General features: G+C 46.5%; 1 protein-coding gene across 1 annotated transcript in view; it reads left to right on the plus strand.

Moving 5' to 3' along the window:
* Nucleotides 1-21,085, plus strand: part of CLNK (cytokine dependent hematopoietic cell linker) — a 62,219-nt gene that overhangs the window by 7,408 nt on the left and 33,726 nt on the right. The window contains exons 4-7 of the mRNA XM_015534697.2: nt 788-833; nt 16,079-16,104; nt 16,318-16,337; nt 17,392-17,502. Of these exons, the coding sequence (XP_015390183.1) occupies nt 788-833; nt 16,079-16,104; nt 16,318-16,337; nt 17,392-17,502 (203 nt within the window). The remainder of the gene's footprint in view (nt 1-787; nt 834-16,078; nt 16,105-16,317; nt 16,338-17,391; nt 17,503-21,085) is intronic.

A 21,085-nucleotide genomic window follows, 5' to 3' on the forward strand; every position in this document is an offset into this window, starting at 1 on the left:
AAATACTGTTTAACCAGTTATCTGGGCACCCTGTGGCCCTGTCAAGTTGCCACATATTATTAACCATCATAGACCCCACTACTGACCTGGGCTTCAAGGCTTTCAAAACACTGGGCATAATTATCTTTTCATTTTTCCCTTCCTCACCCTCATGTCTAGCTGTTGTAGAGCCCTTAATGGTTCACCAAAGCCTTTAAAATTTTTACTAATGAAAGCTAACAACTATTTAACTATCTTTGAAAAGCTAGCAATTATTAAGCTTTTATTGGTGCCATCTTCTGTTCCGGGCACATTGCATGGGGTGTCTCACGTAATCGTCCCATCCTCGTCAGGTATCAGTACTTTGGTTACCTTAATTTCACAGATGAGGAAACTGAGGCTCAGAAGGTCAAGTGACTTGCCACGTCCTCACAGCCAGCATATGATGAAGGTGAAATCCCAGTACGGACATCCACACAAAGCCACGCTCGCATCTGCTTGCTTGATCCCTTTCATAATAAGGCTAATGCCTTTCCACAGCTTCACGGCAACAAGAGGCAGGATTGGATCTCAAACCCAAGTATTTTTAAGCCAGATACCACCTGAGGCCACTACACTGGTCACGGGCACAGCGGTACACATATTTACACGCATTTACATGTATTACCCTGTACATATGGTGATCTCTAAGAATGGTGAATCCAGGAACTTACGCCTTGACCCTATGGGAATCTACACATCTGGCAACACGTTAGATGCTATCTTAGCCACAACTGAAGAGATAATGGTGCCATGTTGCCTTCTACAGGTGAACAAACAAATTTCCAAGGATTCCAGAAGCCAGCATGTTAAAGGTAAGGTCAAGTCACGAAGTTTGAAACACAAGCATATTTCTTTGCTCCCAAGTTCCTCTTGCGTTTTGCTGGTGGTCACAGGTTAGCTTCAACAACGTGATCCATCGGACCATCCTTCATGAAATAACTAATTTCAGAAAGACCCTCACCCACCTGACGCCTTTTTACCGCCATACCTGATTGATGAAGAAATTGATTGTGCAAATTCATATTCCGTGGTTGTGCGGTCTCAGGAAGGAATTGCCTTGAAACATATGGGTTGCATTAAATATATAACTAAGTTATTTCTCCAAGCATACCCCCAGTAAAATCACAAGCTAGAAATCTAATTTTAAAACGTTGATTAATTCATATGAAAACAGATTTTAAAGCTTTAGGCAAAGCAACTCAATTTGGAGATGAAGACACAGGTAGGAAGCTGAAAGGAAATCATCAATTTCAGCAGTGCCGGAAGCACACATGGAGAACAGCCAAAGAAATTTAATTGGATCATACACATTATAGCTTCTCTCATCATTTTCCCTATGCCTCTGTCTTCTCTCACAATGTCCAACTGGGAACGAAGACAATCCCATGATTTACACTTCTCAGTACTTGAGAGGTACCAAACTCATCTTTTGTGTGTCTAATGCTATATTCTCTAACATATTATTAACATCACAGTCGCTTTCATGGGAAGGTGTAACAGTTAGGGTCCCAGCAGGAAACAGATGGCACACCCAAATGAGGATAATTGAAGTAAGTTTATTTACAAAGGAACTATTTACTGAGGTGCGTGGGGTATAGGGATGATGTGGGAACTGGGGCTAATTGCAGGGGCATTGTCACCATCCCTAGGCCCAGAGGGATGAGAGGACAGTTACAGGAAAACAGAAGAAGAACACCACCTTGAGAGGAGCAGTGACCATCAGCTGAGGGACACCACCGGCCCAACTGAGCCTCGTGGGAGGGAATTTAAAGGAACACATGCCCAACCTCCCTCTCCCTGAATTCCTGTGGGGACTTCCCAATGGCTGAACCCAACCAGAAAGAGAGGGCAGGGCAGCCGACATGTGATCGATGCTGGTTGGTCCCCAAGGATGGAGGTGAAGTGGGCAGGATAGAGAAGGAAGAGGGTGGATGGGCACAGAGAAAATACCCACAACAGGAAGCGTGGGGAAAGGAGCCACCGAAGTAGCAAAAACACAGGCTCTGCCCCTCCCTTGCTGTGTGGCCTTAAGTAAGTCACCTAACCTTTCTGGGTCCGACTACCCTCCTCTTTAAAATGTGAAGTGAGCAGAAGTTTCATGACCATCCAATTCAGTAGCATTAACGGAGGCGGGAAACAATATCTGTTCCCTAGTCCTTCTCTCCTCTCCATCCTGCACAGCCTGACAGACGCCTTTCAGTCCTACACTCCCACAACATAGGAGCTTCCACATCAGTGCCTCCTTAGTCCTTAAAAACGTCAGGACCTTCAACGTGCACAGCACTTGATTCAGAGCTCTTCTCCTTGAACTGATGTATTTCAGTCCCTAGAGACAGCAGGCGAACTGTGTGGACAAAGTATTCTCACACCTCTTGACAGAGAAAGGGACCAGAGCACACAGGGCTCCCGGATCAGACCGTAATCATTTGCTATACAAACGTTCCACATCGCACTAGACGCTTCATAGGCGTTACTGAGAAATGAGTCCTGGGGAGAGAGCAAAGAAATGGACCTCAAAATTCCTTTCTTGGTTACAGTTCACTAGAGACATCCAACTTCACTTCTGTGATGGCAGAACCTTCTTTGGCCATTATTCCAAACATCAACAGGTCTGTTTGCCTATGAACACGCTTTGAACCTCCATTGCGACAAGTGGGTTGCGGGGAGCATTTGTCCCCATGCCACCAAGCAGTTCTCAGGCACCAGTGGGGTCTCTGACTCAACCCAAGAGGCACCACCACCCAGAGGCAGCATCAGATTCCACAAGTTAGGGGCTCGGGCCTGCGAGACCACCCCGACTTCAGATGCCAGTCACAAGCCCAGGTTGTCACCTATGCTCCTCACAGACCAGCAATAGACTGGAGGTTCCGATGACCCCCCCCCTTCTTAAGTTGCATTAATTTGCTAGAGAGGCTCATGGAACTCAGAACAACATTTTACTCAGTAGATTACAGTCTGTAATAAAGGGACATGAGTCAGTGACAGCCAGATAAAAGACATGTACAGGATACGACATGTGGGAGGGCATGTGGTGCTGCCATGGGTTTATCTCCAACCCAAAAGTTCTCCGAACCCCATCCTTTTCGGTTTTTTATGGGGGCTTCATGACATTGGCATGATTGACCAATCACTAGGCATTGGTGAGTGAACTCAGACTCAGTCTCCTCCCCGCTTCCTGCGGTGGGTGTGGGAGGTACTGAAAGTTCCAGCCCTCAAGTCACATGGTGGGCTACCCTCCAGAACCATCTTCGGGAGCAGTCCAAGAGTCACCTCCTTAACATAAGGAAAGAAACCTTACTAGAGTTCTCAGAACTTAGGAAATTCCAAGGGATTTATGCGCTCTGTGCCAGAATCCTGGGGACAAGGACCAAATACATATTTCTAATGATAATATCATAATACTGCGGGGTGCATGGTGGCTCAGTTGGTTCAGGGTCTGACTCTTGATTTTGGCTCAGGTCGTGATCTCATAGTTTGTGACATGGAGCCCCGCATTGGACTCCACCCGACGGTTTTGAGCCTGCTTGGGATTCTCTCTCTCTCCCTCTCTCTCTGCCCCTCCCCAGAGCTTGTGCATGCACTCTCTTTCTCTCTCTCAAACAAACGTTTTTATTTTTTCTTTTTTAACATTTATTTATTTTTGAGAGACAGAGAGAGACAGAGTGTGAGCAGGGGAGGGGCAGAGAGAGAAGGAGACACAGAATCGGAAGCAGGCTCCAGGCTCTGAGCTGTCAGCACAGAGCCCAACGCGGGGCTCGAACCCACCAACCGTGAGATCATGACCTGAGCTGAAGTCGGACGCTAAACCGACTGAGCCACCCAGGCGCCCCTCAAACAAACGTTTTTTTTTAAAAATCACACTATTGCAACCACCCATGCATATATTTATCTATACTTGGCCTGAGCTCCCAAAGATATTGGGGGGTAGTTAACAAAAACTTACATAGTAAAAAAGAATTTAATAAAAATAAAATCCTAGGGAAATCTAGGTAGTCTATAACGCGAAGATAAAGATAAAATCCAGGAGGCACCTGGGTGGCCCAATTGGCTGAGCGTCCATCTTTGGCTCAGGTCATGATCTCCCGGTTCGTGGGTTCGAGCCCCACATCAGGCTCTCTGTCGTCAGCACACAGCCGGCTTCAGATCCTCTGTCCCCTTCTCTCTCTCTTTGCGCCTCCCCCCTCGAGCTCTCTCTCTCTCTCTCTCTCAAAAATTGAAAAAAAAGATAAAATTCAGTATCCTCAGGTACACATCACAGCATTCTATTAAAATTAAACCACCGGCTTGCCTCTCAGCTCTCTGGGAGTCTAAGCAAAAAAGGGGCTCATGCTTCTTTATGTGATATTAATTGACCACAATAGAAAAGCAAACTGATTTCTAAGAAAACACAATAAGGACATCACTTTCAGAGTTATGTCAGTGCTGTCAATTTTATAGGGAAAGGAGGCTGACTTACGGGGACCGTGGCTGCAAAAATAGGACAAATTTTGGAAAGGAGACCCCCGCGTGGACTGCATACAGGACGTCAGGGAAAGCAGAGCTCCCAGACTTGAGGCGTATAGGGACAAGGGGGGAGATTCCGTGGAAAACTTCTCCAGGCAGAGTTATTCCCTTCACATCCTCTTTTCCTTCACGTCCCTAATGGATGGCTCTCCACTACCACACCGAGCTCTATGGAACCATACCCCAAAACGCCCAGAGGGATGAAATTCATGTGAATGCCCCCAGTTTTAGGATCAGACACCTTGCTGGAGAATGCTTGAATGATTTATGTGTTTGTTGCAAAATTCTGTATCTTTGATGCAAACACACTCTCAGATAATTTATTCATTCTCACAAAATGTCACAGAAAAAACATATCGGGTGGTTCAGCAATGACAGAATTTTATGGTGATATTTTTCATCAAGTTGAGCAGTTATAGATTTATGTTAATGTACATCTCATGTCATTTTTCTTGCAATCGTATTCTGACATTATCTGGAAACTGTCAGATTTCAAGACCTTATCTTCCCTGAAGCTTGGATTTTTTTTTTCATTCCTAAAAATGGGTAAAAGTTTATTTGGGGGCAAGTCTTTTATAGTATATAGTAGGATAGCTTGTTTCTGATGAACCATTAGCACTCGCCACGAAGCCAGGAGAAAACATCTTCTTTTCTGAGTAGGATGGCTATAATGTTCGAATACAGTGTGGTTTAGCTTCTTAATGCCGAGAATAAAGGACATTAAAGTGAATTTCTCTTTGCCTCAGATGTGAGCCAAGCACAGACTGTAAACCAATTTTCTTTGAGGTGACAAGCATACCATATGCAAGAATGAATTTGAAACGAAATACAATAAGCTATCCAAGAAAAGAAAGAGAATTATTCACAGGTGACTGCACTTGTATATCCATAAACACGAGCTTGGTCGCAAAGAGGCAAAATAGAATTCCACATAATGCCATCAGAAGACCTTTCTTCTCGTTTGCTTTTAGAGGAATTTAGAGGCCAACGAAATTAGAATCAGAGATGAGTTTAGAGTTAATCTGGTTCAACTCCCTCATTTTTTTTTTTTTTTATTTTTCAAAAAAAAAATTTTAATGTTTATTTATTTTTGAGAGAGAGAGACAGAGTGTGAGCAGGGGAGGGGCAGAGAGAGAGCGAGACACAGAATCCGAAGCAGGCTCCAGGCTCCCAGCTGTCAGCACAGAGCCCGACGCGGGGTTCGAACTCACAGATCACGAGTCGGACGCTCAACCGACTGAGCCACTCAAGCAATCCTCAACACCCTAATTTTAGACAAGGAAGTCTAGCAAGAGAGGTGGCTCGGTCAAGGTCAGAGAGGTCAGAGTCCAGACCAGAACCCAGGGTTTTGTCAACTATGGCAATGTTTTCAGGATTTTGCTGTATTTGCTAGTATCCAAACCCCATTCTGCAAACACCCCTTCCTGTGCGGTTTTATCCCACTCATCCAAACTAGGCAAGGTTTAATGCTGGACACGAATTGATGGGCGATACTGCCCCCTAGTGGCAGAACACGGCAACACAAGCCGTAGGCCAGAGAGAGGATCAGAAATAAATTTAAGATTATTCTCCTATCGTTTTAGATTTAAATTTATTTCAGACACAACCCATGGATCAAAAGCAACGGAAGCATTGATTGATTCGATGCTCAGTTCACAGTTGATATTATAAATTTGTTACAAATGTTATAAATCTTATAAAAATCCCTCAGTAATGGGACTACAGGAAAGTGTTTTATCTCCCCATCACACACAGAAAATAATAAGGTTAGGAGGAAAGGAAGGGCAGCTGATAAGTGTTTGTTTTAACAAATACAGTTTTCTGAGAGAGAAATATAAGGTAGCCACAAATAAAGGAATTGAAAACAAGGGAGTCACAACACTGTGTGTAAACTGCCACAGTAGAAGGTCACTTTGTTTAAAATTACTTGTTCCAGGGCACTGAATAGCATAAGACCTCAGACCATGAGGAGCCCAACAGTCTGGCGCAGCCAACACTAAGTGTTCTGGGAACTCAACAGAGTGCATCCTTAATTCTGCCCCGGGGGGAAGAATCGTGTCTCCAGGGAGCAAGGGACACTGGACTGAGGAGGGAGACAGAGACCTCAGGGCAAATTAAACATGAGTTTTGATGCTCAGAAGTAGCTGAAACGTGGTTGCCTAAATGTGGGTCCTGGGGACACAGAGCCCTGGATTCACATCCTAATCGTTTTCCAAATAAGAAAACTCCAAGGAACTTAACCTCTCCACGTTCTTCCCCATTTCTATAAAATGGAGGAAATGCCAGCTACATCATAAGACATCTGTCTGTTTGAAAGGTGAGAACCAGGGAAAAATCTAGAGCACAGGCCTTGACCCGCGGTGGACCCTCCACAAAGGGCTACTGCACCGAACTGATTCGCAGGGTTCTGGGCTCCCTCTGACTCCGCCTTTCTCCCTGGGTGTCTTCCTGACCCTAAGCTAAAACCATCTCATATTGCATCCAGGCTCGTGTTTAGCCTACAAAATAAATATCGTAGGTGAATACAAAAACAGGCTAGTCTCCTCAATCACAGAGATCAAAGTTTATTAAATCACACACCTAGCACCGTGCTGGGCACATAGTGGATGTATAGTCAATATTTATTAAGTCTAAAATTTAGCCCATTTTTATAGGGCATTAAATCAGCATTGCCAGGTGTCACTGGACCACAGAGCTGTCAGCACAGAAAGGAGCCTGTGACCCTCAGTTGCACGCTCCCACCAGGTGGGGGCTTATGGAGAGGCGAGTCGAGAGTCCTGGCTTGCTTGCTTCTGGCCCCATCTCTCTCTCTGCTTCTAAATTTTTTTTTTAATGTTTATTTATTTTTGAGAGAGAGAGACAAAGCATGGGGGGGCGGGGGTAGGGACAGAGAGAGAGGGAGACACAGAATCGGAAGCAACCTCCAGGCTCTGAGCTGTCAGCACAGACCCGACGCGGGGCTCAAACCCACGAACCGCGAGATCATGACCTGAGCCAAAGTCGGACGCCCAACCAACTGAGCCACCCAGGTGCCCCTCTTTCTGTTTCTAAATCTCAGCAAATGACAGTCCCTCCCTGGGCCTCAATATCCCATCGGTAGAATTAGCAGAACACAATGGTCTCCAGCATTTTGTGAATCTATGGGTGTTGTTAATACACATAAACCCACCCACCCCCGCTGCCCACCTCATCCCCTGAAGACTTAATCCCCCACATGCCCTGTCTGACATCCCTCCCTCCATTCCCTGAGACCCCCAGGTCAACAGAGAAGACCTCTCTCCAGGCCTGTTTTGGCAAGGTGCTTCTATCCCACATCCACCACCAACCCCAACATGCAATTGTCAAAACCCACGTTCAAGGGCCTGTTGATGCACATGCTCTTAAAAATTGTCCTTTCTGGTCTCATTTGAGCAGTGGTTAAAGAAGTTACATCCCTCTCGTATCGGCGGTTTTGCCAACCTTAACGTCTCCCTGCCCAGCCCAGGGAATGGTGTCAGTAATTTGCTATTAGAACTAATTTCTGAACGTTTCAACGAACTGGGAGAGGTTTCTCAAACAGGCCTCGTCAAATATGCATTAGCCACTTGGATCCCAAGTTGCTTCTTCAGGCTCTTCCATAATTAATCACCAGGACTTGCAATCCTAATGGTTCATGCTCATGTATCATAAGACTCCTAGACATAATAAGTACTGTGACTGAGGCCAGGTTTCATCCAGTTTTGCCCAGAGCCTATTTCTCTAATGACAGAACGTTACACTCCTGGTCTATTTCCAAAGCGTTGATCTTCATGATCATATTTCATAGATAAAGGGGATAAATGGTATCTGTTTGACACAAGTCGAATGGCAGCTAAGTGAAAAACAAGCATTATTTTATCTAATAATAAAAGAATGGTTACTTTTATTATTAAGGGGTAATTCTGACCACATCCAAGGAACTCTGCTTCATGAGCTGCGTTCTACAGACATGTAGAGAACCCGAGGCCCACAGCATTTGAATAATTTGCCCAAGGTCACTCAGTAAGTGGCAAAGGAGGGATTAGATCCCAACCTGAATGATTTCAAAGATACCGTTTGTTGCCACGCTGTTGTGTCATTGTCCCTTCCATCAAGAAACACATTCTTGAGGGGGTGCCTGGGTGGCTCAGTCGGTTAAGCATCCGACTTCGGCTCAGGTCATGATCTCGCGGTCCGTGAGTTTGAGCCCCACGTCGGGCTCTGTGCTGACAGCTCAGAGCCTGGAGCCTGTTTCAGATTCTGTGTCTCCCTCTCTCTCTGCCCCTCCCCCGTTCATGTTCTGTCTCTCCCTGTCTCAAAAATAAATAAACATTTAAAAAAAATTTTTAAAAAAGAAAAAGAAAAAGAAACACATTCTTGGGGGACACCTGGGTGGCTCAGTCGGTTGGGAGTCCGACTTCAGCTCAGGTCATGATCTCACAGTTCGTGGGTTTGATCCCCGCATCAGGCTCTGTGCTGACAGCTCAGAGCCTGGAGCCTGCTTTGGATTCTGTGTCTCCTTCTCTCTGCCCTTCCCCTGCTTATGCTCTGTCTCTCTCTCTCTCTCTCAGAAATAAAAAATAAACATTCAAAAGAAAATTTAAAGAAACACATTCTTGGATCCTACATATCTTTGCCCCCCCCCCAACGTTTAAGTCACAGATAAGGATACCAAAGCCCAGAGAGGCCAAACAATTTGTATTAAGTCACTCAGCTAATTAATAGCAGTGCCACGAGCAGTGGTAAACGTCTAACAACCAGATCTCTGATAAAAAAAAAAAAAAAAAAAAACGTATGAGAAAAATTCTTGGAGGGCTGACACTATCCTACTTCCGGACGTACTGTAAGGCTCCAGGAATCAGGACAGTGCAGCATTAGTGAAAGAATACACAAATGGATCAGTGGAACAGAATGGAGAGCCCAGAAACTGGCCCACATATCGTCAGCTCATCTCTGACAATCTGAGGAAACAAAGATTGTCTTTCCAACAAATAGTGCTGGAACACCTGGACGTCCTCGGGCAAAATCACCATCATCACCATCAACTAGACACAGACCTTAAACCCTTTACAAAAATTAACTCAAAAAAGGATCAGAGACCTAAATTAAAAATCAAAACTATAGGGGTGCCTGGGTGGCTCAGTCGGTTGAGCGTCCCGGACACTTCAGCTCAGGCCAGGATCTCACGGTCCATGAGTTCGAGCCCCGTTTCAGGCTCCCTGCTGTCAGCCCGGAGCCTGTTTTGGATCGTCCGTCTCCCTCTCGCTCTCTGCACCTCCCCCACTCCTGTGCTCACTCTCTCTCTCCCTCTCAAAAATAAGTAAACAGAAAAATCAAAACCATAAACCTCTCCTAGAAGATAACACAGGAGAAAACCTGTATAGTGATGCCTTTCTAGGTACAACACCAAAGGCGTGACGCGTGAAAGAAATCACTGATGAGCCAGACATCTTGAAAATTACAAACTTCTGCTCTAGGAAAGACAGTATCCAGAGAAGAAGCAGACGAGTCACAGACTGAGAGAAGATATCTGCAAAAGACCCACCTGGTAAGGGGCTGTTGTCCAAAATACACAAAGAGCTCAAATACACAAATACAAATACACAAAATACAAATACACAAAAAAAACTCAACAAGAAGAAAACCAGCAGTCCAATTAAAAAAAAAAAAAAAATGGGCCACAGACCTCAACATCACGTCACCAAAGAAGATACACAGACGGCCAAGAAGCGTATGGAAAGATGTTGCACATCAGACCTCGTCGGGGGAATACAAATGAAAACAGCAAGGATGCCCACTATACACTCTACTGTAAGCGTGGCCCAAACCCGGAACACCGACAACACCAAATGCTGACGGGGACGTGGAACCAAACGAGCTCTCAAATATTGCTGGTGAACAGGCAAAATGGCACGGCCACTTGGAAGACAGTTTGGCAGCCTCTGATACAACTGAAGCGTACCTTAAATAATTCATTTTGTAATAATGGCGGTGTGTAACAACTGCGTTGCAAAATTCCCGAAAACTTAGCAACGAGCCCTCGTGAGCTGGTACGGGCTGCTCCAAGGCACCCCAGGCAGGTCTTGTGATTCTTCCCCAGGATGCTTCGCTCTGATTGCACAGAACCCTGCAACGTTGACCGTTTCTCCACGATTGCTCCCTAATAGATGACGGAGGTAGCAAAGCCGGTCCATCAGATTCCGCAGCCGTGCTTTGCTCCCCTCACCACCTTACCTCCGAAGCAACAGTAAGTTTTGCAGCAGCGGAAGTGCAACCTATCTCGTTGCAGACCTAAGAGCGAATGAGGACACTCTCCGGGCAGATGCTGCTAGTTACCCATATGGCCACCAGATGGCGAGCACGGCAGCCTCCTCCCAGCGAAACCCACTGTATTGAATTTCAAGAAGGGAAGGACCTTGGAGATCACAACCGTGACTTCTTCGGAGACAGATAGGGAGCTTTTCCTGGCATTGGAGAATATGTCCTAGCATTGGAGAAGATCTGTGTACTTCATAAGGAGAACGAACTGCTCTTTCCCCTCTAATTTCCCATCGCACAATAATGCTTGTAACTGGGTTTGCATTAAAAGCCACGTGCTTGAAGCGCATTACCCCATTCGTTCCACACCCGAATCCCAGGGAAGTGGGAGGAGCCATCTCTCGCTTTTCCAGATGAGGAGGCGCAGCCGCTCCTCGGTCCATTGGCTCGTTGCATAAATATTTATCGAGCACCTGCCGCGATGCTGCCCAGAGTAAGCAGCAGGATCAATATTCAAACTCCAGAGACCCAGCTCCCACATCTCACCTTCTTCCCTTATCCCAAATGCTTGAGTTGTTACCACTTTATTAAATAACCCTCCCCCCCCCCCAAACAAAGCTGGTTGGATTTTATGAATTATCAGGAAAGCCGCATCACCGTGTGACATAGCACTTTGCTGATTTGATGCAGGTTTCTCGCTTGTAGAATCCCTGAAATTCACTCTCACCCGCTGGTTTGCAGGGATCCAGTTATCTAAGCAACGAACAAGTGAAGCTTGACTGTGTAGACGATTACTAACTAATAGGCATATTTGATACGGTCGAGATCTCCGCTGCTGTTACCGTTGATGCCATATACAAAAGTTTTGAAGTGAGGGGGGGAAACTAAGGGATGCCGGAGAAAATGTGATATGATAAGAAGACACAGGACACATGAACAGTGCATACAAAAGAGGCACTGTGTTTAAGACAAAGCTCTTACCACAGCCTACATGATGGCAGGTGATCTGGGCACTCCCCTACCTCTGCAGTCACCGCTCACACTCTACCTCCCTCTTGTGTTCATCTCACCACAGGGCCTTTGCACTTGCTGTTTCCTATGTCGGGAAACTCTTGCCCGCATAGTCATGTGATGTGCTTCCTTACTTTCCTCGGGCCTCTGTTTCCTCATCACCTAACCAGAGAGGCTTTCTGGGATCTGTTTTTAAAAAGGTCACCCCATACCCTATCTCTTTTGCGTGACACATGGGGAGCCCTTCATGCTCCTGCTGTCTCCATGCCCCTGCTTTTCCCCCTCACTCTGTCACGTTTCTTTGAAGCACTTTGTCATCACCTGTCATTGTCATCACGTACTTTTGCTTATTTGTTTTCTATCTTCTGCCACTGAAGTGTAAGTTACATGGGAGTGACAACTTTTATTCTGGCATTATATTCCCCAACACCTGCATCAATAAATATATCAAAAATGAATCCATGCTGGACAAATACTATGTGCTCAATAACAAGCAATGAATAAGAGGAGGATAGATGTCCTTTACAAAGCCCATGGACACTGAAGCAAATGGGATAGATACCTCTGAAACGATAAACGGACAGTTTCTACCGAATCCCAGATACTCTGTCTCTTTAGTGAATTTTTTTTCCAGTAAATTGAATTGATCCCCCAAAGATATAGTGATAGCTGTGAAGAAAGGCCTCTTAGGAAGCCAACATCCAGCTTACAGGCAAAGGCAATAAGAACAGCGAGATGGTCCACCAGCGAGCTCCAAAAGCAAAGCCAACGCGCCATAAAGCGAGGGGAAGTTAATCTTACATTTTTAAAAAAATTTTTTTTAACGTTTATTTATTTTTGAGACAGAGAGAGACAGAGCATGAACGGGGAGGGTCAGAGAGAGGGAGACACAGAATCTGAAACAGGCTCCAGGCTCTGAGCTGTCAGCACAGAGCCCGACGCGGGGCTCGAACTCACGGACGTGAGATCATGACCTGAGCTGAAGTCGGCCGCTTAACCGACTGAGCCACCCAGGTGCCCCAATCTTACATTTTTTGACTTGGCGCCTTAAGAGGGCATCATGCGGTCCAAGCTTTTGGGAAACATCATTGAAATAGCCAAAGATCGAACATTAACCGGATTGCTGCTGTTGTTGAAATCCGTCCTGGATCTTATTTCGTTTTTATGATGCCAAGAACATCGATGATTCCTGTTCGCCATCCGTGTTTGAATTTGTGCGGAGAAATCTAGTCTATCTCTTTAAAAAGTATTTTCCCAACACAAAAATAAGATACAAAGACTAATAATTAGGCCCAATTGAGTAATTCTTTTAGACCTGGAGGAGCCCTATGAAATCATCCAGACAAGCATTTGTTGTGTTGTGTTGTGTTGTGTTGTGTTGTGTTGTGTTCTTCTGGGCCAGCTGGACCTTTCCCCAAAAGAAATCTGGAAGGAGATCAAAATGGAGCCCTCTGTGATGTGGGACATGGGAGGAGGAGTCAGAAACCAGTCCCCCAGCCCTCCTAACTCCCCAGGAGGAGCTGAGGGTGCCCTTCCGAGCCTGGTTAAAAACCACTCATCCAGTCCGGCTTCACTGTCTCACACACAAGGAAACAAAGCTCAGTGAGAACAGTAATCCACCAAGGTTGAAGTCACCTACGACAGGAGCCACACTTTCTCGTCAGTTCCTCCCACTGCCATATAAACATCTCTGACGTCACCTCCATTTTTACAGATCAGTAAACGTTGCTTTCTCAAGGAGGCTTTTTCTGACATGCCAGACTTAAGTCTCCCATGGTTCCCTTTAATACCGTGACCTCTCTGAGATTCTCATCCCATCTTCAATACTGTTTTCTTTTTAAGTTTATGTATTTATTTTGAGAGACAGAGAAAGAGCGCGAGTAGGGGGAGGGAAAGAGAGAGAAGGAGAGAGAAAATCCCAAGCAGGTTCCATGCTGTCAGCCTGGAACCCGACACGGGGCTCGATCTCAAGAACCATGAGATCACGACCTCAGCCAAAATCGAGAGTTGATCGCTTGGTGCACCTGGGTGGCTCTGTAGGCTAAGGTCAAACTCTCGATCGTGGCTCGGGTCATGATCTCACAGTCTGTGAGATCGAGCCCCGCATCACCCTCCTGCTGACAATGTGGAGCCTGCTTGGGATTCTCTCTCTCCCTTTTTCTTTCCCCCTCCCCCACCAAAAATAAATAAACTTCAAAAAAAAAAAAAAAAGAGTCCTTTAACCAACTGGGCCACCAGGCACCCCAATAGTGTTTTCAATCCACATCTACCCTCTTAAGTATAAACTCTATGGCGACAGGGACAGGGTCTCACCCTCCTCGTTATCTCCCCAGAGCCTAGAACTTGGTCTTTGAGCCGGACAAGCATAAGCACCTTCAAGGGAAGGGCCGTGCTGTCTTCTTAGCCCCAGTGCCTGGTTCTACGCTGAGCTCGAGGTAGCAGCAGCTCAGTGATTCTCTTGGACTTGAACTGCATCGTGGAACTAAAACTACCTGGAAGTCTGGAAAAGCGTTCCCAGGCTTCATTCAGGCTTTCCTAGGCTGGGGTGGTCTTGACCAACTGTCCTTACTTTTGTCTACAATAAAAGTTGGATTTTGGAGCTTGAGGAAACTCTGCCATCTGGAAGATTCTATGATGCTATTCTCCTCTGCTCAGAAATGTCCAGTGAAGGTGTTAGGCAGGCATTTGAAATAATAAAATAACTATATAGTTATATAAGAATGTTAATTCTTTTTTTTTAATGTTTATTGTTGAGAGAGAGCGCTCTAGCAGGGGAAAGGCAGAGAGAGAGGGGGAGACACATAATCCGAAGCAGGTTCCAGGGTTTGAGCTATCCACACAGAGCCCCATGTGGGGCTTGAACCCACGAACGGTGAGATCACGACCTGAGCCTAAGTCGGACGCTTAACCGACTGAACCACCCAAGCGCCCCTATGAATGCTAATTCTAATCAAGAATTAGTGGTTAAGGGGCACCGGGGTGGCTCAGTCAGTTAAGCATCGAACTCTTGATTTCTGCTCAGGTCTCAAGGTTTGTGAGTTCCAGCCCTGCCTCACACTCCGCTCTGGTAGCCTGCTTGGGATTCTTTCTCCCTCTCTCTCTCTCTGCCTCTCTCTCTCTCTCTCTTTCTCTCAAAAAAGAAAAAAGAATTTGTGGTTAAGAGGGGATCTTGTGAGTCATGCCACATACAATGAACTCTTTACCATTTACAGGATGACTGAAGGGTAACTTCCCACGCCCTGTCTTTTCACTTCTAGAACAAAGGCAGGGATTTAATGAGATCACTAAGATATTTAGCCTGGTGCTGATACCTAATAAGACCTCAACAGACCTGAATTGACATTATCATCGAGATTATTCATTTATTTATTTTTTTTATGATGCTTATATATTTTCTTATTTTTAATTTAGGGAAGTTTTTTTTTAATTTTTTATATTAAATATAATTTATTGTCAAATTGGTTTCCATACGACACCCAGTGCTCATCCCAACAGGTGCCCTCCTCCCTGCCCATCACCCCCCTTTCCCCTCTCCCCCACCCTCCATCAACCCTCAGTTTGTTCTCAGTCCTTAAGAGTCTCTTATGGTTTGGCTCCCGCCCTCTCTGTTTGTAACTATTTCCCCCCTCCCCCTCCCGCATGGTCTTCTATTAAGTTTTTCAAGATCCACTATGAGTGAAAACATATGGTATCTGTCTTTCTCTGCCTGACTTATTTCACTTAGCAAAATACCCTCCAGTTGTGTCCACGTTGCTACAAAAGGCCAGATTTCATTCTTTCTCATTGCCAAGCAGTATTCCATTGTGTATATAAACCACAATTTCTTTATCCATTCTTCAGTTGATGGACATTTAGGCTCTTTCCATCATTTCGCTATTGTTGAAAGTGCTGCTATAAACATTGGGGTACAAGTGCCCCTATGCATCAGTACTCCTGTATCCCTTGGGTAAATTCCTAGCAGTGCTATTGCTGGGTCATAGGGTAGGTCTATTTTTAAGTTTTTGAGGAACCTCCACACTGTTTTCCACAGCGGCTGCACCAGTTTGCATTCCCACCAACAGTGCAAGAGGGTTCCCGTTTCTCCATATCCTCTCCAGCATCTATAGTCTCCTGATTTGTTCATTTGAGTCACTCTGACCGGGCGTGAGGTGGTATCTCAGTGCGCCTTTGATTTGTATTTCCCTGATGAGGAGTGACGATTCCAATGGGAATGATTTCCACTTAAGCATACGTAAAACAAGCTTGACGGCATTTCAATAAACTCACTGTTCTTCCTCTTCTGTTTTAGGAGACAGACCCGCAAAGGAAAGCAAGGTAAGCGATATCGTTAAAACATGTTTGTCACCCACTCTGTATTTTAGAAGCATAGGAAGGTGGACAACGTAAAGGCTTAGCTATCACTTGAAAAATATAACCCAGAAGTTTGGTTGGGATTTTTAACTTCTGTTTGTAAACCCCCCGAATAGTTAACCATTAGTTCTGCTTAACGAACAATAAATTTAATTTCTGATTCTCTTTCCTTTGCAGACTCCTTTCCCACCTCCTCGGTAAGACACTTGACATAGAAATTTTATTTTGCTAGACACTTAAGTGATTAGTTCCAGAATTTGAAAAGCTCTAGACTTTAAAAAAGAAAAGAAAAGGAAAAGAAAAGAAAAGAAAAGAAAAGAAAAGAAAAGAAAAGAAAGAAAAGAAAAAAAAGAAAAGAACCACAAACAAGTTGGCTTGGAAAAATGAATATGAGCTGGTCTGAATGAGCCTTCACACATCCGTTTAACCGTCCGCTCACTCCCAGCCCTCTGTTCCGTATCCGGGCACACATCAGTTCTTGGTGAACCCACTGCTCTAAGCTCTCCCGCTTCTCCCCTCCTTTCAGCACAGAAATCCCCCCGATGGTACTTACACTAGGAAATGTGTTCCTGGAACTTACAAGGTGTGGTACATATTTGGGCATGTACGTGCAGTTTTCTATATCGTATATACAGAAATACAACTATCGTTTTATTACACATACCCATGAAGGCGAGAACAACAGCCTCGACTTCTCGGACTCCGGGTGAGTCGGCCGCTCTGCTGTCCCCCATGGGCCCCAGGAGGACACAGAGCGTACCACGCCTTGCTGGTCACCTCTCGTGGCTTCTCTCTCTGCCACACTAGCGGGACGTGACTTGAGCCAAGGACTGGGTCTCTGCTGTCTGTATCTCCAGCCTCTGCCAGCAGCACCCGGTATGCTTTATAAGTGAGTGAGTGAGCCGTTCACTGACCTTCAGACATGTTCCTGTTTCTTTGGGGAGTTTCCAGAGCTCACGTCTTCCAGCCTCCCTAGAACTCGGCGTATTGAGAAACCTATGACACCCTGCAGAAGGTTCCATCCCACCCTTTGGGAAACAGAACCAGACGGACGAGCACACAGCAGGGAGGGGGCTCTAGGCTCATTAGGAGAATGACTACAGTTTTCTGACAACCGGGGCTCCCCGAAATGGATCGGGGCACCCCACAACTGACCTCTGGGCCAAAGCTGGGGACGCAGAGGGCAGGGCTGTCTGGAGAGCCACCTGTGCAACAAACCTGATCACATTCTCACTGTGACTCTTCCCTCAGGCCACCTGGCATTCTTCCGAAGAAGTACCAGCCCCTGCCGCCCCAGCCGGAGAGCAGCTGGTCACCCCTCCCTCAGAGGCTCGCCGTTCCCGACGTCCAGAGAGAACCCAGGTGACAGGTTTGAGGTTGTCGCTGGTGAAATGCCCAGGGAGGCTGGGGGGGCAGGGGAGGGCGACAAGGACCACCAGCCACCCCTGCCAACAGGCTCCCTGCTCCTGTGCCTCGAGTTGCCAAAGATGCCTTGAGGGAAAAGGGTCTTAGAAGCCTGCAGTCCGATTCTATAACAGAAAACACATCTTCTTTGTAAGAAAATGAGTTATTGCCCCAAAGGCTCACTTGAGACCTGAACTAGTCGTTAAAGAAAGTGTTAAGTGCCAGAACAGAATCAGAACTTTTTATGTAAAATCTAAAAAGGGGTTCAGACTCTGCAGACCAATACCGGCCCCCAGCTTCTCACCACCGAGGCGGAAGGAATATAACCCACTTGTCGAAAACATTATTGCCGTTAGGACAAATAATTAAAAAGCCACCTCTCTGGTACTATCAGCTGATGACTGAGCCCCCCTCCCAAACGTGCGGGACCTTTGACACCCAGCGACAATCACAAAATGTTAGCAACTGTGAATGGACTTCTTTTCCCCCCCCCCAAGAGACTTGGAATTTCCCAAACTGCCTTGTTTTAGAAGACAGAACAGAGATTAGCATTTTTCTCTTGTTCCTACATGGAATGAACGATGCTTCCTTACCGCAAGCTTGAATCAGCCGGTTGGGGCCCGCGGCTTCAGTCAGTTGAATCTTCATAGATACAGAAATTCAAAATATCAGGCACATTTTGAGCTTCTCTGGAAAACCCAGTCATCACTGGTTCTGATGGGGAACATTCAAGAACCTAAAATGCCCACTTCTGCCTCAGTTTTCTGGTGAACGTCTCTTCATCTGTTCATCCTTTGCAGCCTCCTGAGACCATCCGTTCTCCATTCCCTTCCTCCTCCCCCGTGCAAGTTCCCCCCCTCTGTGGGCTTCTCTACCTGCCTAGCAGCATGGGCAGGGCCACAAGCTCTCAGGAGTCCATTCCGAATGCCCCGGTGGAAATTCAGGCTCTCCTTCTTCTGCACTGGCAGATTTGGGGCAATGGTTCTCAACCAGAGGTGACTTTGCCCCCAGGGGAACCAACAATGTCCAGAGACGTTATTTTGTTGTGACGAGTCGGGCAGTGGGGATGCTCCTGGCATCTGGTGGGTAGAGGCCAGGGAGGCCTCTAAACACCCCACGGTGTACAGGACAGCCCCCCACCCCCAACAAAGAATAATAACCCCTGAAAAGTCAAGAGTGCAAAGGTCGGGAAACTGCTTTAAGGCACACACTAACCTTCGCCCAGCCCCAGCGGTTCTTGGCGGTCAAGTGAGAATAACAGTAGCCCCGACCACCCACATCGTGGGCTAACATGAGAATTACACATGATTCATGCCAAGCTCTCAACTGTGCCCGCCCAGGACATATTTGTGACCCACATCTACTGCACTCTTATTACCTTGAGCCGTGTCCTATTGTGCCCTCCCCACACCATATAATTATTTGGATACAAGTCTGTTCCACCCCCAAAAGGTTGGGGGCAGGGGGTAACGCACCCCCAAAAGGTTGGGGTGTGTAGTTTCTAGCACAGGGCTGGGCACATAGTACGTGTCTGATAAACATGTATTTCCTTCTGCAGCTTCCAGAGGGTCCTAGCCAGGCTGGGAGTCCCCACATTTGCTCTGTTTTGATATCTATTTTCAAAGCACGAGAGACAGGAAGGCAACATGCTATCAACCCCAGGAAGTGGCATCATCAGACTCGGGAACGTAAAATGTACCATCCCTGAAACTCCTGAGCAAATAGGCTAATGGGTGTAGGAACTGGTCAAAACGCAGAGAAGTAAAGAGATAGAAAATAGGATGAATGAAATAGCAGAGGTGATGAGGTTGTTCGGTGTGGAGAAAAAGAGGATTTGATCTTTCTTCTGTTTCTTCACACAGAAAAAAACGAGGTTTGGGTCCCAGCTGAGCCACTTCTGGCTGTATAGCCGCCTAAAGCTCTTAAATAGTTCTGAGTTCCCCTCTTTGTGCAAGCAACATGAGCGTCCCCCTGTGACAGAGTGGAGGGGAGGAGGTATGAGATTTCTCTCGAGCGCCTAGGATAATATGTGTCACAGCACAGGAAGGAAGGAAAAACGCCTAAACATCGTGTCCCATCTGTACCCGACAGAATTAGGCACCCACAACCCTATTTTTCTCTTGAAATACAGGCTATACATTCTAGCGCAATGTTTCTCATCCTGGCTTTACATGAAAATAATTAGGAAAGCTTTTTAAAAAGTATTGTTCCCCAGCAGCAGCTTTAATTGCTCTGAGAGGTGAGACACAGGCACAGCCTGTGACTAAGGACCCAGGGGGAGCCAGGTTCTAGGAATATATCTGCCACTAAAGCTTTGCAGGCCCTTAGGCCTTACCTACATACGCCCAGGCTCCTAGTGCCTAAAATGGCGCCTCCCTTGATCCACAGACGAGTCCCTCATCACTCCAGCCACCTCAGTGGCTCTGAAATCTTTCCAAGTTTGCTTTTTGTGTCTCTGGGGTTTCCGCAGTTACGGTTAAATTTGTTTAATCATTTTTGCAAGTGACGGGAACCTGGCTGGGTCTCTTCACCGTAAACCCCTCCAGAGAACCGTTACATTCCGTATAACATCTCACCGGATCCTTCCAGCAGCCCTATAAAGTATGGATTTTCTAGGGCTCGGTGGCTGGTTCATGGCAGGTGCTGGGTAAAAACCACTTCCCTACCCACTGGGCACGTAAGGTCACTAAGATACACAGAAGTTAGGTCACTCGGTCAACGTGATAGGGTTGGTGTAGGACTGTTGAGGGGTCAACACCATGCAGGGCCTGTGCCAGACATTGAGAATGCCACGAGGAATAAGAAAGAGTTGTGCCATAGAAGCAGAGCTTCCAAATTCATTTTGAGTCGGGCCCCCTATTGGTAGTCAGACGACCATTACTAAGGACCCAGACGTTGCCTGTAAACAACCACGTGAGGCTGTTGCTAGCTTCCCCTTCTCTGAAAATAGAAGGGACATTAGAGAGCTGAGCTGCTTCAGCCAAGGAAAAATAGTGTCCGCTCCCTTCCCATCAGCTGCTCCGTAGGCTTGGGAGGTAGACGGCCCTCTGTGAAGGGAGGCTGTGACGTACGTGTGGCAGTCCACTGCAGCCCCTGAATGCAGCTGACATCTGCAGCCTGTCGCCATCGGCCCCCCTCTCCCAATGGTGAACGTGGGTCCAGCTGTTGCTACAACAGCCAGTTGTCTCCACCGGCTCGGCCATTCTCTATCTTAAAGCTAAGTCTTGGGTTCACAAAAACGACCATTGAATCAAAGCACTCCAGTTCAGGAGAATGCCATTTAAATCCTTCATTGATGGGGGCCCCCGGGTGGCTCAGTCGGTTAAGCATCCGGACTTTGGCTCAGGTCACGATCTCCTGGTCCGTGGGTTTGAGCCCCGCGTCGGGCTCTGTGCTGACAGCCCGGAGCCTGGAACCTGCTTCAGATTCCGTGTCTCCCTCTCCCTCTGCCCCTCCCCAGCTCATGCTCTGTCTCTCCCTCTCTCTGTCAAAAATAAATAAACATTAAAAAATTTTTTTCAAAAGGGAAATATCATTACCA

The sequence above is a fragment of the Panthera tigris genome, chromosome B1, assembly GCF_018350195.1.
Source record: "Panthera tigris isolate Pti1 chromosome B1, P.tigris_Pti1_mat1.1, whole genome shotgun sequence".
NCBI lineage: Eukaryota > Metazoa > Chordata > Mammalia > Carnivora > Felidae > Panthera > Panthera tigris.